The following is a 22,783-nucleotide window of genomic DNA, read 5'->3' as shown; positions in this document are numbered from 1 at the left end:
TGCTCGTTGAAAGGAGACTGTCAAACCAGAAGTGTCGTTTACAGGGCCATAATCTCAACTGGAGTCTAAGAGGACGAGGTTTACATCAGCCACACTGATAACACCTTTAAGTGGAACTTCGCAAAAAACTATGCTATCGTTCCGTAACTAAAAGTATGAAAACTGTACTGAACTATTTTACTGTACTGTACTGAACTAAGTTAATTTTCTCTCTGTATCTCTCTCTCTCTCTCTCTCTCTCTCTCTCTCTCTCTCTCTCTCTCTCTCTCTCTCTCTCTCTCTCTCTCTCTCTCTCTCTCTCTCTCTTATATATAATGACCAATGAAAATCTAGAGCTTGTAGTTGTCACTCTACAGGCTGTTTCATGCGATGAGCAATCAGTGAGGATTGGCGGGAATAGACTGATATTGATAGCAGGTGACTATGCATATGCAAATAGGCGGTCGCGGCCAATGGCAGGTTAGTTATCCATGAGGAGGAATTTACTTTTGTCTCTGCGTTTTAAGAGGGATTTTGTTCGCTTGTTGCGGGCTGATTGATATATGAAGCTTCAAATAATTTATTCAGCAATGTTTACAACTATTCTTGTGGGAAATTACAGTGCTCGATGTCAAAAGTAGAGCGTTATAAATATTAACACAAATTACTTCAAGTACAAAGTAATTACATCTGCTACTTAAGTTTCATGCATCTAGCAATCGTCAGAATACTTTTATCCCGAGGATGTTTTCTCTTTTATAGGGTTGAGACGTACCTTTGTACTAAAGTTCTTGGTGGTGTTGAAATTCGATAAAATAATATTTGTTTTGAAACCGACTCAGATCGTTTGTTTAACAGCATTGGATATATATCACCTTTCTTACAGACAAAGATTACATTGCTTGGTTAATTAAGAGTAATAGTAACTTGATGCAATTGAACCTATGAAATTGCAATTAAATAGTACTCTTCCTTATAAGTGCAATCTGACAACTAAGCTGCACTCTATATCATTGAATCGAACCATAGAGAAAGATAGATAGAGTGGCAACGGGTATTGTTTAAGGCGTGAATCGGTTACGTAACCCATCCATGTTCGCCTCGCCTAAGGTTGCTCTCGCCTCTCTTTCCGAACAGTGCCGACCATGAATCCTTCGGTAGTTTTCGGATTTTCGCCAATTGCTAAGCGAAAGTATGTTCGGCAAAGTTTGTGTTGTTGTTGTCGTGTGGCGCTGAGCAGAATTGACGTGCTGGCGAAAACGGGAGTGTTTTGAGCTTCAGGAAAACGAGTTTTACCGTTTTAAAAATTCCTCTCATATTTTTATGAATATATAATGAGTGTGTTTGAACCAAATTTGAAAGTCTTTTATCGATACTGTCTGGTTTTACTCAATGGTTTACGGTCAGTCGTACCTGTTTTACACGTGCGTCAAGGAAAGACATGTTTATGAAACTGCTGGCGTGTTATGTTTTTGATTGGCGTGAAGCAGTGTTTCTGGCCTGAGAGCTCACAAAGTAACTATGGTTGCTACGCGACTGGCAGTACGATGCCATCTCGTCGTATTTTTCGCATAATCTCGTGTAATCATCAACCACAAACAAAGCCCAAAAAGTTTAACACCTTTGGAGCTCATTTTAATATGAAAAGCCAATAGTCTACCGAGACGACCATGGAACAAAAGGCATGCAAATGTTGCTACTCTGTCTATTTTACTCTGTGATCGAACTGAGATATTCAGTGATCAAACCTTGCGTTTTAAACTTAATCTTGAGTGAATATGTTTTACATTGACTTACTTTGTCCATGTTTGATTTGCTTTTCTTTATGTTTGATAGAGTCATTATGACTAAATAGTTAAATATTAACACAGTGCTCCTACAATTAAATCAATAAAAGAAAAAAAAAACATTCAAATTTTAAAAATTGTTTCCTTATCTTTTGGACGGATTTATGTCTGACCGATACATTTCAATGGTTAAATGTAACAAACGTTTTCTCAAATAAATTCAGTGAATGCAGGTAGTTACAAATTTGTTGATTAATAATTTTAAGTAAAAAAGCTACCGTTGGAAAAATAACTTACAAGAAAACTATACTCTGTGTTCGCATAAATTCCGTCTTTCTTATGTATTATAACCCATTTCATTTAAAACCAACCCAGTGTATTCTTGACACACCATATACCATTTCAGTATATAGCCGTAAAATTAATCTTGCAACGGTAACCATATGATTGTAGTGAGAGTTTCTTTTAGTCGGGATAGTTGCATCAAAGCAGGTTGAAATATGGTGTGTCGATTTTCCCATCTTTTACTCATCCTTCATCACGTCTGACTCGTCACGGGGAAATTAAACTGTGAATCAAGAGAGAGAACAAATAGGTTATCGACCCATTGGTGTCATTTGCAAATTGAATGATATCTGTTAACTATCCCATACATCTGAGAACGATACTAGTGGCTCTTCGGACCGGCCTGTTTGGGTAACTATTCATCTTTTGTGCTTACTGGATTCAACGACACACAACGAAATATTGATGTTGTCAGGCAGTGGTTATCCAAATTTTGACAAAACTGCTGTTTTGTACAGTAGTAAACTTTGATCATATTATTTGTTATTTTTCTGAACAGTTCCGTATACACACGATATACGTACCGTTTTGATCTTGATGTCAACATTATCTAACCGTAGCAATATCAGACGGAAATCGTTGTTCGATCAACCTGAACCTATTAGTTCTCGCCAAAGATTTTCGCCCAGGGGAGGAATTGAACTAGTACAAAGAAGGACGTTCGTGCATTTTTTTGCAAAAATTTGGTTACGTTCTGTCTTCTGTCTCCCTTCATACTTGCACGTAACCAGGATATTCTTTCGATAGAAATAACATTATTCTTTCTCAGTCAGGTAGGATAAAGAGATCATCTGTCGACAACAATGTATCCTCTTCTGGGGTCTTGGTACACTTGACTCAAGAGAGTGGCATACGCAAACATTACCAAGCCGAGAGGTCGAGGAAATCGAGGAAAAAAAGTTTGTCTTATTGACTAACGGTACAATGGTGCACAGTTAGTTCCAAGTGAAGATGATATATTATTGATAAATACATCTCGTTCGCTTATATGTTTGGCAATCATCTAGCTAGCAATGTCTGGATTAATGCCGGTTCTCTTCGAAAGAAAGATATATTGTTGTCCCCCCCGTAATTTAGACTAAGTTGCTACGATAACGAGTCATTCGATTCCCAAAAGCAAGTAAAATAAGTCACAAATAGAATGAAAGTTTGAATTATATTTGAAATAAGATAATTGAAAACTCACCTCTTGTGAATGTTCACTTTCATCGTCCTCAGAGTGACGGACCCTATTTTCTGCAGGATAAAAAAAAAATAATTTAAACAAAGAACACATTGTATCATGCGAATAACCCTACACACTTGTGAATTGTTGAATAAATTAATTTTACACCATCCTGAACACGGTATGTAGTTCAATTTTGTCATTCCAAAACTTAAACCCTGAAAACAATTTCACAGCACACTACTAAATATTTCAAGAGCTGAGGCATTTCGGAAAGAATGGAAGTAATGAGAAAAGCATTGTTTGGTGCTAGCTTGTCAAGTATACAATATTCCTGAGGTGTCATATTAATAGACCATCATTAACCTACCAAGTGATCAGAAAAACAAAACTATACGACCACATGTACTGTATATTTACCATGGTGAGGGGAAGCGGTTTTCGGACGGTCGTAAGCCCTCTTTGAACCCTGAAAACAAATAGTATGGTATTACGGTCCCTGTACAAGAGCAAGCGTGGAGGTTTGTACTTGTGATGTGCATTACGACGCAAAATAAATATGACCGTTTACGTAGAGTTAAATGAGACCTAGCTATCAGGGCGGGGCGGAATGAAATGTTTAGCGGAACAAACATGTCTGAAACGAGTCTCTATCATAAAAAACCCGAAGAGAATTTATGTTATGAACTTTTGTTGCATTGATTACGACAAAAATAATTAAATGAAAATGTAACAATAATCCATGTTGCGTTTATTACTCGCCATAAAAAGGAAAATGCGGATTATAGACTTCGAAAAAAAAAAGATTAGTGCTTGCGAAACGAAAAATTATAATGAAAAGTTAACAGTAAGAGACATTCCTGAAGCGTTCACGATTTCGAACGGTAAACACTTACCCCTCGTTTGCGTCTTTTGCGTTTTTTACGTTTTTGCGACCTAGCAGTCTCTGGTTCTGCTGGTTCTGCTGGTAAATCTAAAGTAGAAAATTAAGATTTTGAGTTAATCGATTATGAATGATTATATCATAATTAAAAGAGGGTAATACCGAAAAATACAACTTGAATTTTTTTTGCTGTCTGCTGATTGTTGTCATTGAATATCTACATTTTTAGTTTCTGGATATCATATGAACTATATTGTCATGTGTATTAAACTAATACGAAGACAACACACATTCATTAATTTGCGTTTGCATCAAGAGGACATTAGCGTACGACGTATATTATCGAGAATACTCAAAAAAAACGGATTTGCGTGAAAATCAAGAGATAGTAGTAGATTTTAGATTGTTCAGATCACCTAATGATTCTGGTGCAAAACACGTGCTGTTCAGATTTGTCTCATGTGTTTTTAATTATTTGTGCTTCCAGTCAAAACTTACAAGCCCATTTATTTTTTCTACCATTTATTTATTTTTAATTGGTTTGCCGATTTTGAACTTTGCTCCGATTTGCTTTGTGCGCCTTGATGACTCGATTGATTTCGGTCAAGTTTTCATGAATCTTTGTCATCCTGAGGTAACCGTTGTGTCATTTGCACATGCTGTATTGCGCCAAGCTGAAGCGCTTCTGTCACACCTTACATAGAACTTATTCCTCCTAACACAAAATTAATTGATAATTTAAAAAAGCGTTTTATCTACATGTGCATAATGTTTTGGCGTATTTTCCTATCATACATTCCGTTTGGAAAAAAGATTTACCACTTCATTATTATGTCCAAATATCGTATATTAACACAGCTTATGGATTCGCCACTGCCGGAAATTTGGAAAGCAAAAATACGTTTAGTCTAGGGAAACGAAAACCTTTAATTGTTCCTTATTTCTTGAGTACATATCACATAACAATGGTAATGTTATCCGGGGTTATTTACCTGTATTGACTACTTATATCTACCGACATCGATCACCGACGTAAACATCTTTTCATGCAAACATATTTTCAAAGCTAAGTTTTTAATTACCTTTAGGCGAGTCCTCAACTTTGCTTCTGTGTTTCTTCTTAATTACTACCAGGTACAAAATCACCAAAGACACTAAGGGTTGCCAAAGTGACGCCACCTACGACACCGAGTACAAGGCCAAGGCTGGCAGGGTCATTTGTAACTTTTATTATGGATAATTGGAGAGAGAAAGTATTAACATTTTCAAGAGTCGTCACTTTTAGGATGAACAGAAATATTTTTTTCCAAAAGCTGTGAGAAAAGATGTATTCCTTACCCTTATTTTGCGTGACAATGAAGGTTTGAGAATCACCAGACTGGTTGAAATTAAAAGCTTCGCACGTGTAAGTGCCATAATATGACTCGTTTTCAAGTGTGAGAGTGAGGGAGCTGTTTACCACGGTGCCGTCTCTCGCCAGCGGTAACCTTCAAATTGTCGTCGTCTCGTTCATGTATTATGTCGTTCGCGCCGTCATACCATGTTATCGACGGCTTTGGTACTCCATCAGCGACGCATTTCATTACGACGATGTCGCCAATCTCAACTGGTGTTCAGTTTTGCCCACATGGATGACTGTCGCTGGATCTATTGTCAGGGCAGAAGAGAATTCATCATTAGTTGAATAAATGAATCGATTAAATATAAAGTTAAAGCAAATAATAATCCATCCCTTAGCATTAAAAGTGATATATTGTAGAGCATTTCACTATTAATTACCTCAGGCTTTGGTTTAAACTAAGACCAAAACTGAAAGTTATCTTTGGACAGAGGGTAATTATTTTTTCTTTTTTGATCCTCCCACGTATCTCCAACGGAGATAATCACATTGGACATAATCACATCACACCGCAACTGATCAACTGATTCAATCTCGAGGTTTTGTGGTTTTGACTAAAAAATATAAATAAAATTACCAAAATATTAAAATCTCTCTCTCTCTCTCTCTCTCTCTCTCTCTCTCTCTCTCTCTCTCTCTCTCTCTCTCTCTCTCTCTCCTCTCTCTCTCTCTCTCTCTCTCTGGCAGGTTGTACTTACAGTTCACAACATGTCGTATAGTGCCGTACTGTGTTGTTCACTGTTATCGTAAAACCTTGTAACGGCAAAACACTCGTACGTACCACTCTGCGACCGTAAAATGTTTTCAATCGTATGATTTATATCTGTCCCGTACACTTCAATGACCTCTTCGCTGTTAAATGTTAAGCCAATCTTGTAGGGGTCAGGGCTCCCGTCATGTGATGAGCAATGGATAGTTACGTCGTCACCCTCTACGGTGTTATATACCGGTTGTACTATCATGGTAACGGCGCACTTATCTGTGTATGTCAAGAAAATACTCACAACGTTAAAAATGAAGAAATTAAACTGATAGTTACATATGAAATTCAACATCAAACGGAATGATGTTATGAAAACAATCATCAAATATTGTGAAGGAGAATATCAAATTCGACATGTTTCAGATTATTAATTAAACGTCTTGAATGTACAAAAATAAAAAAATGACGACCAAAAAAGAAATCAGTGGATAGCAACAAAGGAATGGGTTCCGTCTTTTGGCGGTACCGATATTGTTGTAATCATTATATTTGTCTTGTAGTCGGCCCTGTTCTGTTTGGTTGGTTGGTTCTTTTATATATCTGATATTTTCTGATACTAGAATCGTCAAATACACACACCTTCCTCCACACCATAGACAGGACGGGTAGACAATGCAATGACAACATTGGGCATGTTTGTACCTAATTTATATGCTGTCGACATGTTGCGGATTGTTCTAGTATTCGACAGACTGTTGTTTAGTTCGCTTAAATGACACTTGATACTAATATCATTTCATGTGTTAACATTACATGCATATCATTCAATTGTGAAAAAATGTAGATAGTATCTTTATCTGTTCTTTAAATTGCACCTCTGCAGTTATTTTGTAGATTAACGGCAATTTGATTCAGGTGAGATCACGGTATAAAAACGGTGAGGGAGAATCACGACAAAGTCAGCTTATTTCGACCAGTCTTACTCACACTGCACAATGATGACGACATCGTCTGCGCCTGTCATCAAATCTTCAGTTTGTGTCGGCAGGGTCTCGTCTTCAAGTGTGCAGATGAAGGATGTGCCGTTGTCTTCCCTCGTAAACACCAAATTCAGTTCATGTCTTGTAGATGCGTCCCTCGATACCGCCACGCCTTCTCTGTACCACACCAGTTCACCCGGTGGAACGCCTTTCTCCACAGCGCATGTCAGAGTCGCTTCCTCGTCTTCAATCACGAACGTCGATGGTGTGACGCCGCACGAAGGTCCACTTGCTTTGAATTAATTTGAAAAATTAAAAATAAAAAAAATAAAAGTCTGAATTAATATACTCACGCGAAGGCCAAATCTTCTTCATTATTTACAATTATGTTATGTAGGTCATTCTCGCCGTGACCAGTTAAATCAGTCCAGTACAGTCTAGAACTCGGGAATATAATGTTTGTTATGAGTGAAAGTATCCTTAGAACCGTTTAACACACAAATGGAAAGGCTAGTATTATATAGTGATTTGTGGAGTTTCTTTTCACTATAATTACGGGGCTGTTCAGATCTTTAGTTTGACTTTGGGATTTCTGCCAGACTTTGGGTATTCTCACTCCAGTATTTACTCTCCACGCTGCTCTGTGAAAAAGACTCACTTTCTCTCGCTTCAGTGTCTGTCTGCACTCAACTCCTGTGAGGTTGTTTTTAGTGTAACAGTAATTCAGGAGTTTTGTGCCGTGCCAGCTAAGCCTAATAAAGTAATCTTTACAGGGTTTTGTAATTTCTACTTTATCCCCTAGACTTAGTTATTTGTTTTAAGAAATTTATTTAAAAAAAAAACAATCGCTGACATCATCACCTTTCCCTGTCTTAACATTAAAGAGGCGATCACTTCGTACGATCCAAAAAAAAAACCTGATTGTATGATCATATATAATGTACACTGAAAATTTACGTTACTTTCTCTCTCTCAAGTAGTTTCAAAAAGATTATGTATACCAACAATGTAACAGTGCATTAAAGGTATACAGTCACCTGTAATCTAAATATCCCATATATGGTAAAGGGGCGGGGCTTAGCTTACTACCCGTAACACCTGTAGCAGTCAGTCCTCCATTTTCGATACGGGAAAGGTCATGCAGAAGACGCTACTAAGTATGCCATGGCTGGTCGTGTTGAGCGCCCTTTTTAATAAGCGGCCACCCGCGTACAATCTGTGATTTGCTATCAAAAAGCAGGTGACAGTATACCTTTAATCAGGACGCTGTTTCCTTTACTGTATATCACATTTTAACATTTACAATTGTCAAAAATATACGAGGTTGTATTATTACCAGCGCCATTGCATGTATCTGACAGCAGTAGACAACCAGATCCTACTGGCACGCCACACCCTTTTCGGATGATTTTAAACTAGTAAAGTTTGTCGCAGACCACATACATGACAGAAAAATAAAATGAAAGTGCATTTGAAACAATCAATGTCATAAAAGAGCGTACTCAAAACAGTTATGCCTGCTGCTGCGTAGTCCGCATTTCCAACCGTGCACTGGTAACTGCCTTCGTCAAGGGTTGTAGTGTTGAGTATACGAAGATGATAAGTATCGAGAGGACCACCATCGGAAATGACGTCATATTTATCAGTGTCCATCGAGACGTAATTGAATGTAATTTCTTGGGGAGAGCATTCAAGACAGCGCCATGTCACCAACTGGGCCGTTGTGTCGTTAACAGTGCAGTTCAATTGAGTATCGAAGCCTGCAATTGCCAAAGTGTCAACCGGACCCTCGACAATAGACGCTGTTGATACTAGAAAATAAATAAAGAAAACGAAAGCATTGCTGAAACGATTAAAATTAAAAGATGTTAAACATTATGCTAACTCATATCTGGAAAGGTCATACGGATGTGTCAAATAAACAGTTGAATGGTTGATAATAAACAAACAAAAATAAACAACAATACACAAACTACAAACAAACAAATTAGAATGGTCAGTCTTTGAGTAACATTTTATCATAACTGAAGCATAAGAAGTGCAACATCGGGGAGGGTTATTTGGAATGACTTTATTCTTCGTTATATTTTTGTCTGACTCTTGTTCGGGTTCATTTTTTCTCACTTGTTGACACACGTGAGCATATATCGCAGCGATGTCTGTCAGTCTGTGTGTGTGTCTGTCTGTGTGTCTGTCTGTCTGTCTGTGTTCTCAATACCTCAAAAACGGTCATCAGATCAGAATCAAATTGGTACAAAGATTCAGTTTGCAAATGGCAAGAACTGATTAGTTTTTGGTGGGTGTGGCTTGCTTACTTTTTGCTCATTTGCATAATTAATGATTTTAGAAAAAAATGATATATTGACAACGACTGCACACAATTTGATGAGATTCGCTACAAATGTTGATCACACCAAGATATATCAGCTTTGAAAGATATTAAGGGGTGACGTGAAAGATAATTACTAATTTGCATGTTTAATGAAATTTCCTAATTAGGAGTATATATCTGAATTTACTCGATCAAAATTGACGAAACTTGGTATGCATATTGAAGATACTATGATTTAACCTTATTGTAAGTCATTAAACATTTTTACTTCATCCAAATCCTAATTTGCATATTTAATGAATTTTTGAAATTAAGGATATATATTTGAAGTTACATGACCAAATTGATGAAACTTGCTATGTACATTAAAGATACTATGATAGAACATTATTAAATGTCATTCAGCATTTTTACATCAGACAATTCCTAATTTGCATATTTTATGAACTTTCCTAATTAGGGGTATTTATCTAAATTGACTAGACCAAAGTTGATGAAACTGGCTATGTACATTAAAGATACTATGATAGAACATTATTGAAAGTCATTAAGCATTTAAACTTTAGCCAATTCCTTATTTGCATATTTAATGAACTTTCTTAATCAGGGATATTTGTCTGTATTAATTAAACCAAAGTTGACAAAACTTGCTATGTACATTAAAGATGCTAAGATACGACATTATTGAAAGTCATTAAGCATTTTTACTTCATCCAGCTCCTAATTTGCATATTTAATGAATTTTTGAAATTAGGGATATATATTTGAATTTACATGAACAAAATTGATGAAACTTGCTATGTACATTAAAGATACTATTATGTAGGCTAACATTATTGAAAGGCATTAAGCATTTTGCTTCAGCCAATTCCTAATTTGTGTATTTAATTAACTTTCCTAATTAGGGATATATACTTGGATTTATTTGATCAAAGTTGGCATAACATGCTATGTACATTGATGATTATACAGGTTATACCAATATTGGAAGTCATTTCGCACTTAAATTTTCATGTCAGCTAATTTATAGTTTGCATATCTAATGAGCTTTCAAAGTTTGGAATATATAGTTTGAAGGACTTGACCAAAGGCAATTACACTTGCTATATAAAGTGGTGATACAATGACAGCAGTCAAATAAATTAATTATTTTTATTCAGCGAATTACATATTCGAATACTTAATGACCTATAGAGTTAATCTGTGGTGAATATTGTTTATTATGTTGATCATAATACTTCAATGAAGTTGCAAACATGTGGCAAAGGTTCAAATTTACATATAACTGCAATACATAATGAAACACGTGAGCATTTACAGTTCATATCTGGTAAAGCCCTTGGAGGCAGTGATGTGTTCACTGTGAAAATTTACATCTGTAATTTCTTTCTGGAGAGCTCAAACAGGGATTGCACCATTTTGAAATTGAAATGTCGTTACATATAAGGTAATTTGTTTCTCCAGAACCAAAATTTACATTGTAGTGTCTGATTGTTAATTTTAATATTTGTAAGAATAATTTTGCAGTTTCGAGGCGCGTACTACCCCAATGGATATGTCTGCTTGTAGGTGTTATCTTTTATTTGATCTGTCACCCAATGGACCGTGACTAAAGCCCATTTACAGGATAGGGTCCCCGTCACCCATACCCCAATCAAGCAACTAGAGATGGAGCAAAGTCCTTGGCTCAACTGCAAAACACCATTCCCGAATGTCATGCTCAAAGTCATCGCAGGGGTGTGTCTTTTGGTATATTATCAGGGGTATCGAATACACACCGCTTATTGTCGTTGGTTCGGTGCCTAACAACAGGGCAATGATGCGTACTCTTGGCGAATGTAGACACGCATAATAACTGAGGAATGCCGCATAATGTATTTTGCTTGAAGTGCCATGTGATCAATGCGTAGGCAGGATATAATGCTAAACAAGTACGCACAAAGTATGTGTGCATGGAATGGCCGTCATTAGTAATACTGAGCCTTGATAATATATGTCAACAGTCTGTATGAACGAACCCGGTTTTTTTGATAGTTGTTCATAGCTGTTAATATTAAGAGGTGGTATGTACACATGTACACACGCCCTCACCACGCCCCATCCGATACATCGATGCTTACAGTTACCTTGAACTCCATTATAATAAGACTTTCGATTTGACAATATTGCATAGAATCGGATCACAGGTTCGTGGACTTTGCCAGAATCCCGCCGTTCGATCATGATTAGGACGTTCTTCGACACATCGGGGTATTAAAACCATAGAAGGCATTCAAAAATGCTGTAAAACATGCCTGATTCAATTCAAACGATGGCTGACATGAAGCCAAATTTTAAAGAAGAAATGAAGACAGCTTACTTGCTGATAGTACCGGTACAAACAACCAGATTCCACGCGGCTTCTGGTCGGCCATCCTCTTTGCAATGCCTACACGTGGTACCCCCTTTCCACAAAGTGTTGACTCTGAGCTAATAATCCATAAAGAATGATTCATTTGGCTTCTGGAGATTACACAACTTAGCAGTACAGGCACAGTTGTTGAGCTTTAAAAATGACGTCATAGCCAGTGCGCATCAACACTGAGTTGAGGCATAAATTAAACTGTATCACTGTCTGCCGTAAGGGGCGCAATGCTGACATGATAGATAAAGGAAAATATTTGTACCAATACAACCTCACTTTCATCATTGATATGCTCTTTATAATGGAAATTGACCTTTATTACAAATATATCTCTTTCTCAGTAGATCGCATGATATCCGCACATGACAACTTTTCCCCACACAGACTTAGACGTGGTGGCTGTGCCCAATCTGGCTGAAATTGGTCAGAGCCACCACGTCTATTAAAATTCATGAGTTAACTTTTCTTGTTTACGTACATACTTATATCAGATGGAAATCTGAGGATTTGCGATTACATCAGGTTGACAAACCCCCACACAAGAGCAATGAATTAAAATTACTCTTTACAAAGCATGCGGACAAATTTGTTGGTTCCACACTTGTCACTTACTCTTACAAAGCATGACAAATTAGTTGGTTCCACACATGTCACTACAAATACAACACTAACGTTCATTGGAAAGGGACAATTTGAAGCCGCCTATTAAAGCTCGTGCCCGTTCGTCGGTAACGCTGTGAATGAAACATGCACACAGCGGCCCACACAACATCGTAAGCTTACTATCGTGGTATTTGTACGTGCGTGGTACGTCCGTGATCGTATTTGAGTGCATACGTTACCGCAGGCTACCACTACCAGTATCTCGCGGTTACTGGAAAAGCCGAGGGTAGTCTAAACTGAATTTTCCTGCAAACGTCTTAATTTTTCTTAAAGTACATCACAGCAACCGGACTGCGAGTCTCCTCTTTGAAAAATACATTCGCATTTACTCAATAAAAATATATAGGTGAGTGACAAGGTTTTGAGAGGGTGTGCAACGTGCAACGTCAAAGGGCCACTCTATCAACTTTGTAACACCATAGGTCCGGCTGCGTCTCGCCATAAGCTTTCCCCACACAAACAATACATTACCGTACTCACTAATCCAAACTTCCCTACAAATATCCGAAGCAAAACTAACATTTCATTAACACAAACAATCGGATAAGAATATAGGAACACATTTTTGCAACGAATCAAACACAAACTCGACACAAAAACATTTTGGATAGTTATGTGGGGAGCCTCTTTCACATTTTTTACATTTCATTTTCATCGACAATTCTGTCCATTTTGCTGACCAACCGTTGAACCGACAAGATACTGACACCGTCCTTCTTCAACTGCAACTATTTTCTTCACTGCACCCTTTGTCCACCAGTAACAGTCATCGAGGGCCTCAACTTTTTCACCTACTGAGAACGCGTAATGAGCCATGTTTTCTGTGTTTTCCGGTGTTTGGCTTAATGGCTAATGAAACTTTAATTTTAATTGTTTTCCAAGTCAGCTATCCAAGCATTTTAAGAGGGGTGATCAAAAAGGCCAGAACAGCCAATTTTGACCAACCGGGTTCAAGAACCCGGGAAAGGTGTTAAAAGTGTGCGATAGATGTGTTTACGACATAAGCATTACGAACAGTAGGATTAAGATAGGTATGAATAATCCAAACTGCTCTCTCAGTTTCTGTGTGGGGAAAAGTTGGAATGACTTTACATGGCGAAAATGGGTAATTGCACTTGATTATATCAAACAAAACGCTTTGTGTTCAGATGGAGGCGGTTAGATCAAGTAGATTCTCAGGAGCAAATTGACCGCGACAGTGACTATGTGCCGCGGTTGAAGCAAGAGAAAAGTGTACGCGTGACACTCTGCCGCAAATCATTTCATGGTTACAGGAGTTTTCATGTCTCATAATTCGCCCTCAACGTTCAGGTAAAACGTTTCTTTCGTTCGTCTGGATAAAGTCTACCGTAGGGAAAGGACAACAAGACAGGCTATAGTTCTATAATATTTATAGTTGGTTGATATTAATGTCGTGCTTGTTGACTCCTAACAAGAGGAACTGGACGCATTTCCTCATATTACGGTCTCCATGTGAGGAAGGAAATGTCAGAGGTTGTAAATTCGAAGGTAATAGGTCATGCGACGAATCAAGGAAAATGGTCGGACTATGTATGTCTTTAGTTTATACTATTTACAATTGGCCGACATTATGGCATGCTTGTTGACTCCTAACAAGAGGAACTCGACGCGTTTCCCTCATACAAGGGTCTCCATGTGAGCAAGGAAAGTTCAGAGTTCATAAATTTGAAGGTAATGGGTCAGTCGACGAGTGCAGGAAAATGGTCGGACTATCTAAGTCTAAATTTGAGTTGAAAAGCTAGGGATTCAGATTCTTCAAATTTTACAATTCCTTTGAGATCTATCACGCGGAAAATGGCCCTTTCGGTAGATTTAACGTGTTTTTTCCTAGTACCAAACTATGCACTTTTGCCCCTTGGTTTTGTATCCGTGATATTGAGAGAGTACTGTAAAGTTGTGGAGATGATAATTTGATTGAAAATATAAAACTTTGCGAGGACACCTTATAAGGTTCAGATTAGTACCTCATCAAAGGGAGCTCATCAGGAGACGCTCGTAGTATATAAGTTCATAATCACTAGTATCTAAATGTCACAAGGCTTTGCCATCGATATGCCATTATTTATAGCGACCATGTAAGAGAGATTAATGGTTCCTAATGAAAGCCTGTTTCATACAAATAAAAGCCAAACTTTACTAGCCTGTGTGAACATTCCGCGATTGCTATAGCACTACTTAAAACACGAATTAACTTTAGCAACAAAAAATAGCCAATTGCCCTTCCTGCAGTACATCATAATCACAGCAGGTATCTAGACGTTCATTATGATTTGTACATGCTCCTTAGACATTTGAAAATGAAATCAGACAGATATTAAATACGTGGAGAACTCAAATTAGACTAGTCAAATTCTGAATATAGTAAAATATCATGCTTTTAAGCACGTTTTATTTTGTAAATTCAAGAAACAATAAACATAGGAGAGGAACAAAAAACTTTGAACCTCTAACATTGTGTTTTGTGTAACCAGAAACATACAAAAAGTAAAAATGACATAATATCTCTCTGTGTCTGTCTGTCTGTCTGTCTGTGTCTGACCGTCTCTCTGTCTCTCTGTCTCTCTGTCTGTCTGTTTCTGTGTCCGTATCTCTCTCTCTCTCTCTCCCACCAAAGATGTGAAATGAGCGTAGCCAAAAGTACTATACAAAACATTTACAACTTATACGAGCTTAACATTGTACACATCAGCAAAGTAAAAAAAAACTGATTAAAAACACATAGTTGGAAGATGATTATAGCCGGCTGCAACGTGATTATCTGATAAATCTTGAAAAGTCGATTCTAAACATGCCATGAGCACATAAATGAGAAATGGTAATTGCAGGTACCTATTATATTACATTGGTAAATACTTGACCAGATATAGCAGGAAAAGATAAATGTTAATAAATTATAAAAATTCGAAATATTTTCTGTAATATTTTAGTAATATGTAAATGAATAAATGAATTATTGAAAAATGAACGAAATGATTTAAATATGAATGAATAAATGTGTTATTAATAATCAAGTGATCGATTATTTTATTCATTAATTTGTGTATGCATAAATAAATAAATAAATAAAATATGAATGAGTGAATGAATTAATTAAATTATTTTTTTATTTACAAATTAAAATTGATTTAATTTTACGTCTTGAAAATTGCACGTTTTGGTACACGGTCTCAACACAAGATTTGTGTTGAATATATATTTGATTGAGAAAAACTGATCTTGTTGTACATCGGTGTTTTGCAAATATACTTCTAATAAGCGTGAAAAGTACAAAAATATATTACTCTTTATATATGTACAAAGTATTACTTCAAACATTGTATTATTTTACAAGAAGTATTGCTCACTTCATCATAAAAGAATTTCGTTCTACATGCCAGGGTCTGACTAAACCCAATGTACAGTTGTTAAGTCCTCCTCGTCATCTGAAGGTAGCCTTTGCTCCGATACAGCTAGTTCCACACCGTAAGGTAAATCTAGATCGGTGAACATGATTTCTGGTCTTCTAAAACCCTGTCAAAGGGAATTACGATTATTGCAATGGTAACAGTTAAGAGCGTTCCTACATATAATTATGATTTTATTCTTCAATTTTTGCTGAGAGAAAGATGTTGTGAGGCATTCCCATTGTTTACTGACCATTTTAAGAGAGAATGACATTAAATGAATTAGTAAAGACAAATTTTGATTAATTAATCACCACATAAACTGACGAACTCACGGACAAAATAACTAAATTCACAAACTAACAAACAAATGAATGCAAGAATAAATAATGCATGAATAAAAGTAAATAAATAAAATCGATTAATGGCATATATATCTATATATAATAGAAATATGGCATGTCCATAATAGCAAACATAATTGACATAAAAACGTGGGACTGACGTACTTGATTGCTTTGATACACTGAAAAATTGGCACCAGGAAGAGTACTGCCTTGTCTGTCGCTTTTATATCCATGTGACTCATGAAATGGTTCTTCCTGCATGCCTGCATGACAAGAGGGATTAAGAAATACAGTTTATTCACTTGGGACGATCCCTTAAAGTTGGTTTGGCGGGTAAAGGTAGGTTCATTACTGTTCAAGATGCATTCCATTTTGCGCCACGTAGTTGGCACATCCGTCGACATTTCGAGGTAGATTTGATGCGAGATAAAACATAAAAATCTACTGATTGACCCAGGTTTGGAAGTAAGTTGCTATGAAGTCGTCTTTTAAATACCGTAACAAGCATTCCCACGCTAAGAAAATAGTTATCGTGAAAATGGTGTTCTATAAAACATGACATCGTCGGCTTCGCTGTATTTATTTCCAAGAAATTCGTTCGCGGTGTGGATAGAGTGTGGGTAAAAATGACACAATCTAACTGAAAGTGGAGGCAACGCGCTGCATGATGGAAACTGCGCCCTCAAGGTAAATTGGCAAACGACGGGAATTGTAAGTGTCAGGTAAATCTTCACTATCTTTAACACATACAGTAACCATATGGATGTCTATAATTCTCAGACTGATACAAGACAAATTATAGGCATTCATCAAATACGTAACTGCTGTTTGTAGATTTTATTTTGATGTGTGCCTTCCATTATTACTGAGGAGTATGGGTCAGCCTGTTGTAGTATGACCCTAGATGACCTTTCAACGAACAAATGCCAGGCTTGCTGCTATTAGGTCAATCAGATGTATACCTAACTGCTGATTTATTACAAGGTTGAGCGAAGCAAACATTCGCATTCATATGCTGCCAGGCAACACAATGAAAACAGACATTCTTGCCTCACTAGCTGACTCTCGGCTTTTTGATAAAATTAGCAGTACCCGGCTGTCCATCCGTAAAAAAATCGAGTGTCGTGTGTATAATTACCATTTCGGAAGCTCGGTGAATTTGGTGTTATTACAGCTGCTTCTTGGCTCTGAAAGGAGGAAAAAAACATCAAATGTAGTTAGAGGCTGCGTAACCAAAGTCAGTGTGGGAGGAACTGTGCGGCGGAGTGCAGGCGATTGTTTGCTCACATGTCTATGAACGTGAGGGCAACGACGTGCTTATAAAAGCTGTGTCAAAAGGTCAAAGTTTCATGATGTCAGGTAGTATACTGGTATCAGTAAACTGTGCACGCACTGTATGCGAAGCGACAAATAGCTTTGACGTTTCGAACTTCTATCAATGCAATAAATAATATTAATTACAACAGCGACATAATAACTTACGTCATCTGAAATTTGCTCGACCTCTTCTGTATACATATAATATATAATTATCGTTAACCACATCATTTTTACCTTAAGCCTAAAATCACACAGATCATGCCGGTAAAATTGCGTAAGCTAAAATGGCGACCATTATTATTTGGCTTCTCGCCAAAGTATGCACACTAAGAGGCTCTCGAAATTTGATAATTAATTTTGGTAACCCTGTACCAGGTTGTGATTGTCCAATCAGTGAACAGATGCTACATGTAACTTGAATACAGAGCACATCATCATTACAAAAGCTTAAAAGAAATTCTTTTTGACTGAATGTGTCGTTTGCCAGTTGTCATAAGCTGAAAATGTACAACATTGAGAGGCAGAAAAGATAGAAATGCAAAAACAAAAAACAAAAAAAAACACAAAAAAAACAAGAACAATAATAAAAAAACAGCATTGCGCTTACTTTTCTTTTAAAGTTTGTTTTGTGCTCTTTTGCGTACACGCTACCAGTGCCTTCGTTGTCATCTGCGCTCTTGCCATCCGCCTTTTCGAGGTCGCCGTTATCATCATCTGCAGACGTCGACTGGGCAGAGTCCGTAGACGGTGGTCGAAATGAACTGAATGTCGTTTTTTCTGTGTGGGGTAATAGGGAAAATACGACTTGGGAATCGCTAGAAAATAGACATGCTTGTCATATGTGCTGCCATTAGTGGGCACAGGCAGCATAACGCATCGTAACTACCCAGGGAGTCAATACGGGTGCGCGGCCAGCTAAAACACTGGTGAAAATACGGAATATCCAACACATGTCTTTGTGGATGAAATGTGTCTCCAATGGGTGACCATTTTATGAAAAACTGTAAGTGTAAAATAGTTAAGTGTCGTGCACCTTTCCCCGAAAATCCTCCTTATACATACTTTGATGGTTTTCTTTACACACTGATTTACAAAATTTGTCCATGCGTGATACCCGGATATCAGATGTTGAATTGACAAAATCAAAGTGTCCTTATTCGTTTTCTGATTACAGTTTTCTCTTCTCAGCCTGAAATAGTATGCGGTGCCTAAATCACGACAGCATTACCGTAATATTACGTATTACATGATGACCTGGGATTACCTGTGTAGGGGACGATGTCGTCAATATCGTAAGATGTGCCGTCTGGTTCGACTCTCTGGAATTCTACGTTCTCTGTTGTTTCCATTGTTTCTTCGTGTGACCTTCCGTATTTAGATTGAACAATCATGCAGGTAAGGCGATGTATTTCAGACGATAATAAATTAATTTGCGCAAAACAATACATTCGATGCGCATACTTCGATTCGAATAAATTTTAGTGTTTGCTGATTAATGAAATCAGATATCAATTAGCGTAAGAAAAACCAGGGGAGATGTAGTGTTGAAAAATCAGATCAGACCAAACATTTTTCTAAACAGCCTTACCAATTAGAATAAGATAAAACTTACTCGTACGTAAAATTTCGATCTGCAATATAAGAAGACAAAAGGAGATGTTGGGTAACATTGAGAGCAAATTCTTAAAATAATGACGCATTTGAGCAATAAAGCACACCCAGCGATGGTATACCACGAGATTTTGACCAGTTCACGACAAATATGCACGAGCGATAGCGAGGGCATATATAAAGTGAACTGGTCAAATCTCGTGGTACACAGTCGCTGGGTGTGATTATTGCTATTATATCATAACCGTATATTGAAATTCTGGCGTGGAACGTCATAAACGAATTTTTGCTCAAGCTGAGAGCTCACGCGTATGACATCGGTGGTATATCATCAAATTCCACGGTTCTTTTCGCTTGTCGACCAATCAGATCGCTGTATTTGCGCCATCAATATACTGATATGATATAATACTGGATATATCATTGAATGTATATGCTTGTCAGATGGATCTGAAGATTCAACTTACCTAAACTGTGTTCATTTGGATTCTTCGGTCGGCGTTTTCGACACCATATGACGACGATAATGATGATGATCACGATAAGTATAAGTGGAACAATGACTGCAGTGGTTATGATTGCGACGAGCGGCTCTGATACATTGTCTGGTGGTAAATACAATATAATTGGATAGTATACCCTTAAGACCCTATTTGCACCTCTGAAGTGTATGTATGTATGTATGTATGTATGTATGTATGTATGTATGTATGTATGTATGTATGTATGTATGTATGTATGTATGTATGTATGTATGTATGTATGTATGTATGTATGTATGTATGTATGTATGTATGTATGTATGTATGTATGTATGTATGTATGTATGTATGTATGTATGTATGTATGTATGTATGTTCCTGTATAAAGGAAGTAAAACACGAATACTGCTAATTCATATGAACCTTGGACAAACTAGTGATGTGCCAACTATACAAACTAAATTTTAAGAGACATTCGATATTTTTCAAACGTCTCCCGTTCCACACCTAAAGTATTGTAAATTTGTTTAATTAGGAAGAGAATAAGCAAAGTAACTGTTCCCTGACGTTGAGGAAGGTTTACTGATATTTTACGACAGTATTCATAGGAAAAGCATATCAAAATTTCGGAATTGTGCAATTTGATGAAATCTGACGTAATGATTGGTTGGTCGTTTACGGTATAGGCCTAGTATTGCCATCATATAAATCCAATTACTAAATCAGATTTTATTCTCCTGGGGAAATCCGTGAACACTTTCCACAATTTAGAATGAAACTTAAAATGTAACAATCAACGCAACAACATTAAACACAGTGAACTGCAGGAAAGTTGGGACCAAAAACTATATAAACCAAACACAACGAAGGAAAAAAAAGAAATGACGCAACTGAAAGTTATTAAGATACTTGCCTGCGACAAGTTGAATGATTGTCGTGGATTGGCGATCACCAGTGACGTCATCTTCGTTGGTAGCTTCACATACATATACACCATAGTAGGTACTGTCGGCAAGTGTAATACTGAGACTAGTTGTAACCACGGTGTCTATTGGTTGATGGCTTCTGATCTCGAAATTATCATCCTGCTCGCTGATTTCTCTGTCATTGGTATCGAACCACTTAATTGATGGCAGAGGCATTCCATGAGCAGTGCAGTTAATGTCAACAACCTCACCGATCTTCACTTTTAATTCGGTTTCGTTACTCGGAATAAGGCGTGCTGAATCTAAGATATACGAAAAAAATAATCGTTTGTGCTTTGTCGGAAATCATAATTTATAAAGTGCCACTGGGTAGATATCTGGTTTATTTTGATGTCATCCACCAAAACATTAACGCTTAATCAGGTTATTTAGACCGTAATGGCTGCCTATACACTCTGCTAACAACGTTTATGTCATCATGATATATCTTGAGTTCAGTTCGTCTTAAAACATATTGAATGAAAAAACAGACAAACAAACACTTTAACACAAATAAACACTTACAATAAACAACCAATTCCGCCTCAGTGGCTGAATATTCTTCACTGTCATCGTGAAAGATAGTGAATGCTCGACACTGATACGATCCAGTGCTTTGAGGACTGATATCGTCGATTCTGTGGTGCAATTCTTGACTGTCGTCCATTGCAAGAGACATGCCTTCAAAGATCAGCTCTATTTTATGCGAGTCAGGATTTCCGTCTGAAGCTTGGCAGTGGATATCGACGTCATCACCTTCGTTTATTCTGGATGGAAGTATTGTGATATTCACGGTGGATAAATCTGGAAAATTGTTGATTATTGAATTATTCAAATAAAAAAAAAGAAAGCATTAGAGCACAATGTCCACAAGTTTATTCATATATATTCTTACAATGAATCATAGACTTTGAGGAAATCAACACTAACAGAATTTATAGAACGAATGAAAGTTCATCAGAAGCAACGTTGATCATTGGCAATTATACCTCGGAATGTTGTTCAGTTTCAAACAGGTGAGGGTTTCACATCGCCTCAAAATTACTGGGCTCACGTGCACCCATTTATGGAAACTGAATGAGCTATGACTGGCCACTCAAAATATTGAAACTTATTGAGACTTTCCCTTTTAAATCAGGGGAAGCGTATGAAGTCTTAATTCTGCACGCAGAACGTGATTGGCGTGAGTCTAATGGTGTCCGAAGGGAGGACACGTTATGAAGTTACTTGAAACCTCCTTCTGAATAATGTTTCTATGTTTCTAGTTTATATACTCGCTGATACATATATCAATGTTTCTTATTTACAAGTGTATCGCAAACTGAGCCACCTTCCTTATCACGTTCGGGTCGAAAAACTAAAATTTCAGAGATTTAAATCATTTTAAGAACGACTCACATTGGACTCCAAGGTACACGATAGCCAGGTCAGTAGCATTAGTATCGTCATAGAAGACTGTAGTCACTATACACGTATAATTGCCAGCGTCACCTCGACTGACGTCATCGATAGTATATGTAGATTTGTTTGATAGCAATACATCTTCGTAGAACCATTGGAATTCCGACGGATGTGGATTAGAGTCAACATGGCAGCTTAAAATTACAGTGTCTGTTTCTTTGGTTTCGATTCTCGAGTTATTTACTTCTGGAGGGTCTGTAACGTAATGTTAAGTAGAAATGGTAAAAGGCTTAGTGGTATTAATGGCTATAAATGCAGAAGTTTTTTGTTGAAGAAATTTACAAGTAAAATATACTCAACATATCGCGTGTCATATCTTCATATTTTGCAGAAGCATTATTTGTTGTCAGAAAGAGGAAAAAAATGTTTGGTACACTCCCCATAAATAAGATTTTGTATATCAAATATTTTCTTTTTGTGCGTATTGTCAAATATTAAAGAGGCACTCCCACTTGGTAACATTTTTAAAACACATTTTTTTAATGCCAACGGTCGATATTTGACATGGCGACTGCGCGCGGATCGCGAGATATCGATAAAAACATGTCCTCAA

The 22,783-nt window shown here is 37.1% G+C and overlaps 2 protein-coding genes and 1 long non-coding RNA gene across 3 annotated transcripts; all 3 read right to left on the bottom strand.

The window, feature by feature from the left end:
* Positions 1-2,215: 2,215 nt before the first annotated feature.
* Positions 2,216-5,800, bottom strand: LOC139126129 (uncharacterized). Its single transcript, XR_011550481.1, has 6 exons — positions 5,498-5,800; positions 5,242-5,383; positions 4,173-4,249; positions 3,697-3,745; positions 3,298-3,347; positions 2,216-2,334 (listed from the first exon to the last, which is right to left on the bottom strand). It is a non-coding gene; the product is annotated as an uncharacterized lncRNA (long non-coding RNA).
* Positions 5,801-6,259: 459 nt separating this feature from the next.
* LOC139129014 (synaptogenesis protein syg-2-like) lies at positions 6,260-12,124 on the bottom strand. Its single transcript, XM_070694693.1, has 4 exons — positions 11,933-12,124; positions 8,744-9,052; positions 7,249-7,533; positions 6,260-6,537 (listed from the first exon to the last, which is right to left on the bottom strand). The coding sequence occupies exons 1-4, from the start codon at positions 12,066-12,068 to the stop codon at positions 6,260-6,262; spliced, it is 1,008 nt and encodes a 335-aa protein (XP_070550794.1). The 5' UTR covers positions 12,069-12,124.
* Positions 12,125-17,473: 5,349 nt separating this feature from the next.
* LOC139129002 (vascular endothelial growth factor receptor 1-like) lies at positions 17,474-22,516 on the bottom strand. The gene is made up of 8 exons (XM_070694682.1): positions 22,168-22,516; positions 21,295-21,573; positions 20,718-21,032; positions 19,790-19,927; positions 19,324-19,342; positions 18,976-19,076; positions 18,319-18,488; positions 17,474-17,578 (listed from the first exon to the last, which is right to left on the bottom strand). The coding sequence occupies exons 2-8, from the start codon at positions 21,446-21,448 to the stop codon at positions 17,474-17,476; spliced, it is 1,002 nt and encodes a 333-aa protein (XP_070550783.1). The 5' UTR covers positions 21,449-21,573; positions 22,168-22,516.
* Between the last annotated feature and the right edge of the window lie 267 nt (positions 22,517-22,783).

Source organism: Ptychodera flava, chromosome 3 (genome assembly GCF_041260155.1).
Source record: "Ptychodera flava strain L36383 chromosome 3, AS_Pfla_20210202, whole genome shotgun sequence".
Classification (NCBI taxonomy): Eukaryota; Metazoa; Hemichordata; class Enteropneusta; family Ptychoderidae; genus Ptychodera; species Ptychodera flava.
This window is presented reverse-complemented; position numbering and strand designations above follow the sequence as displayed.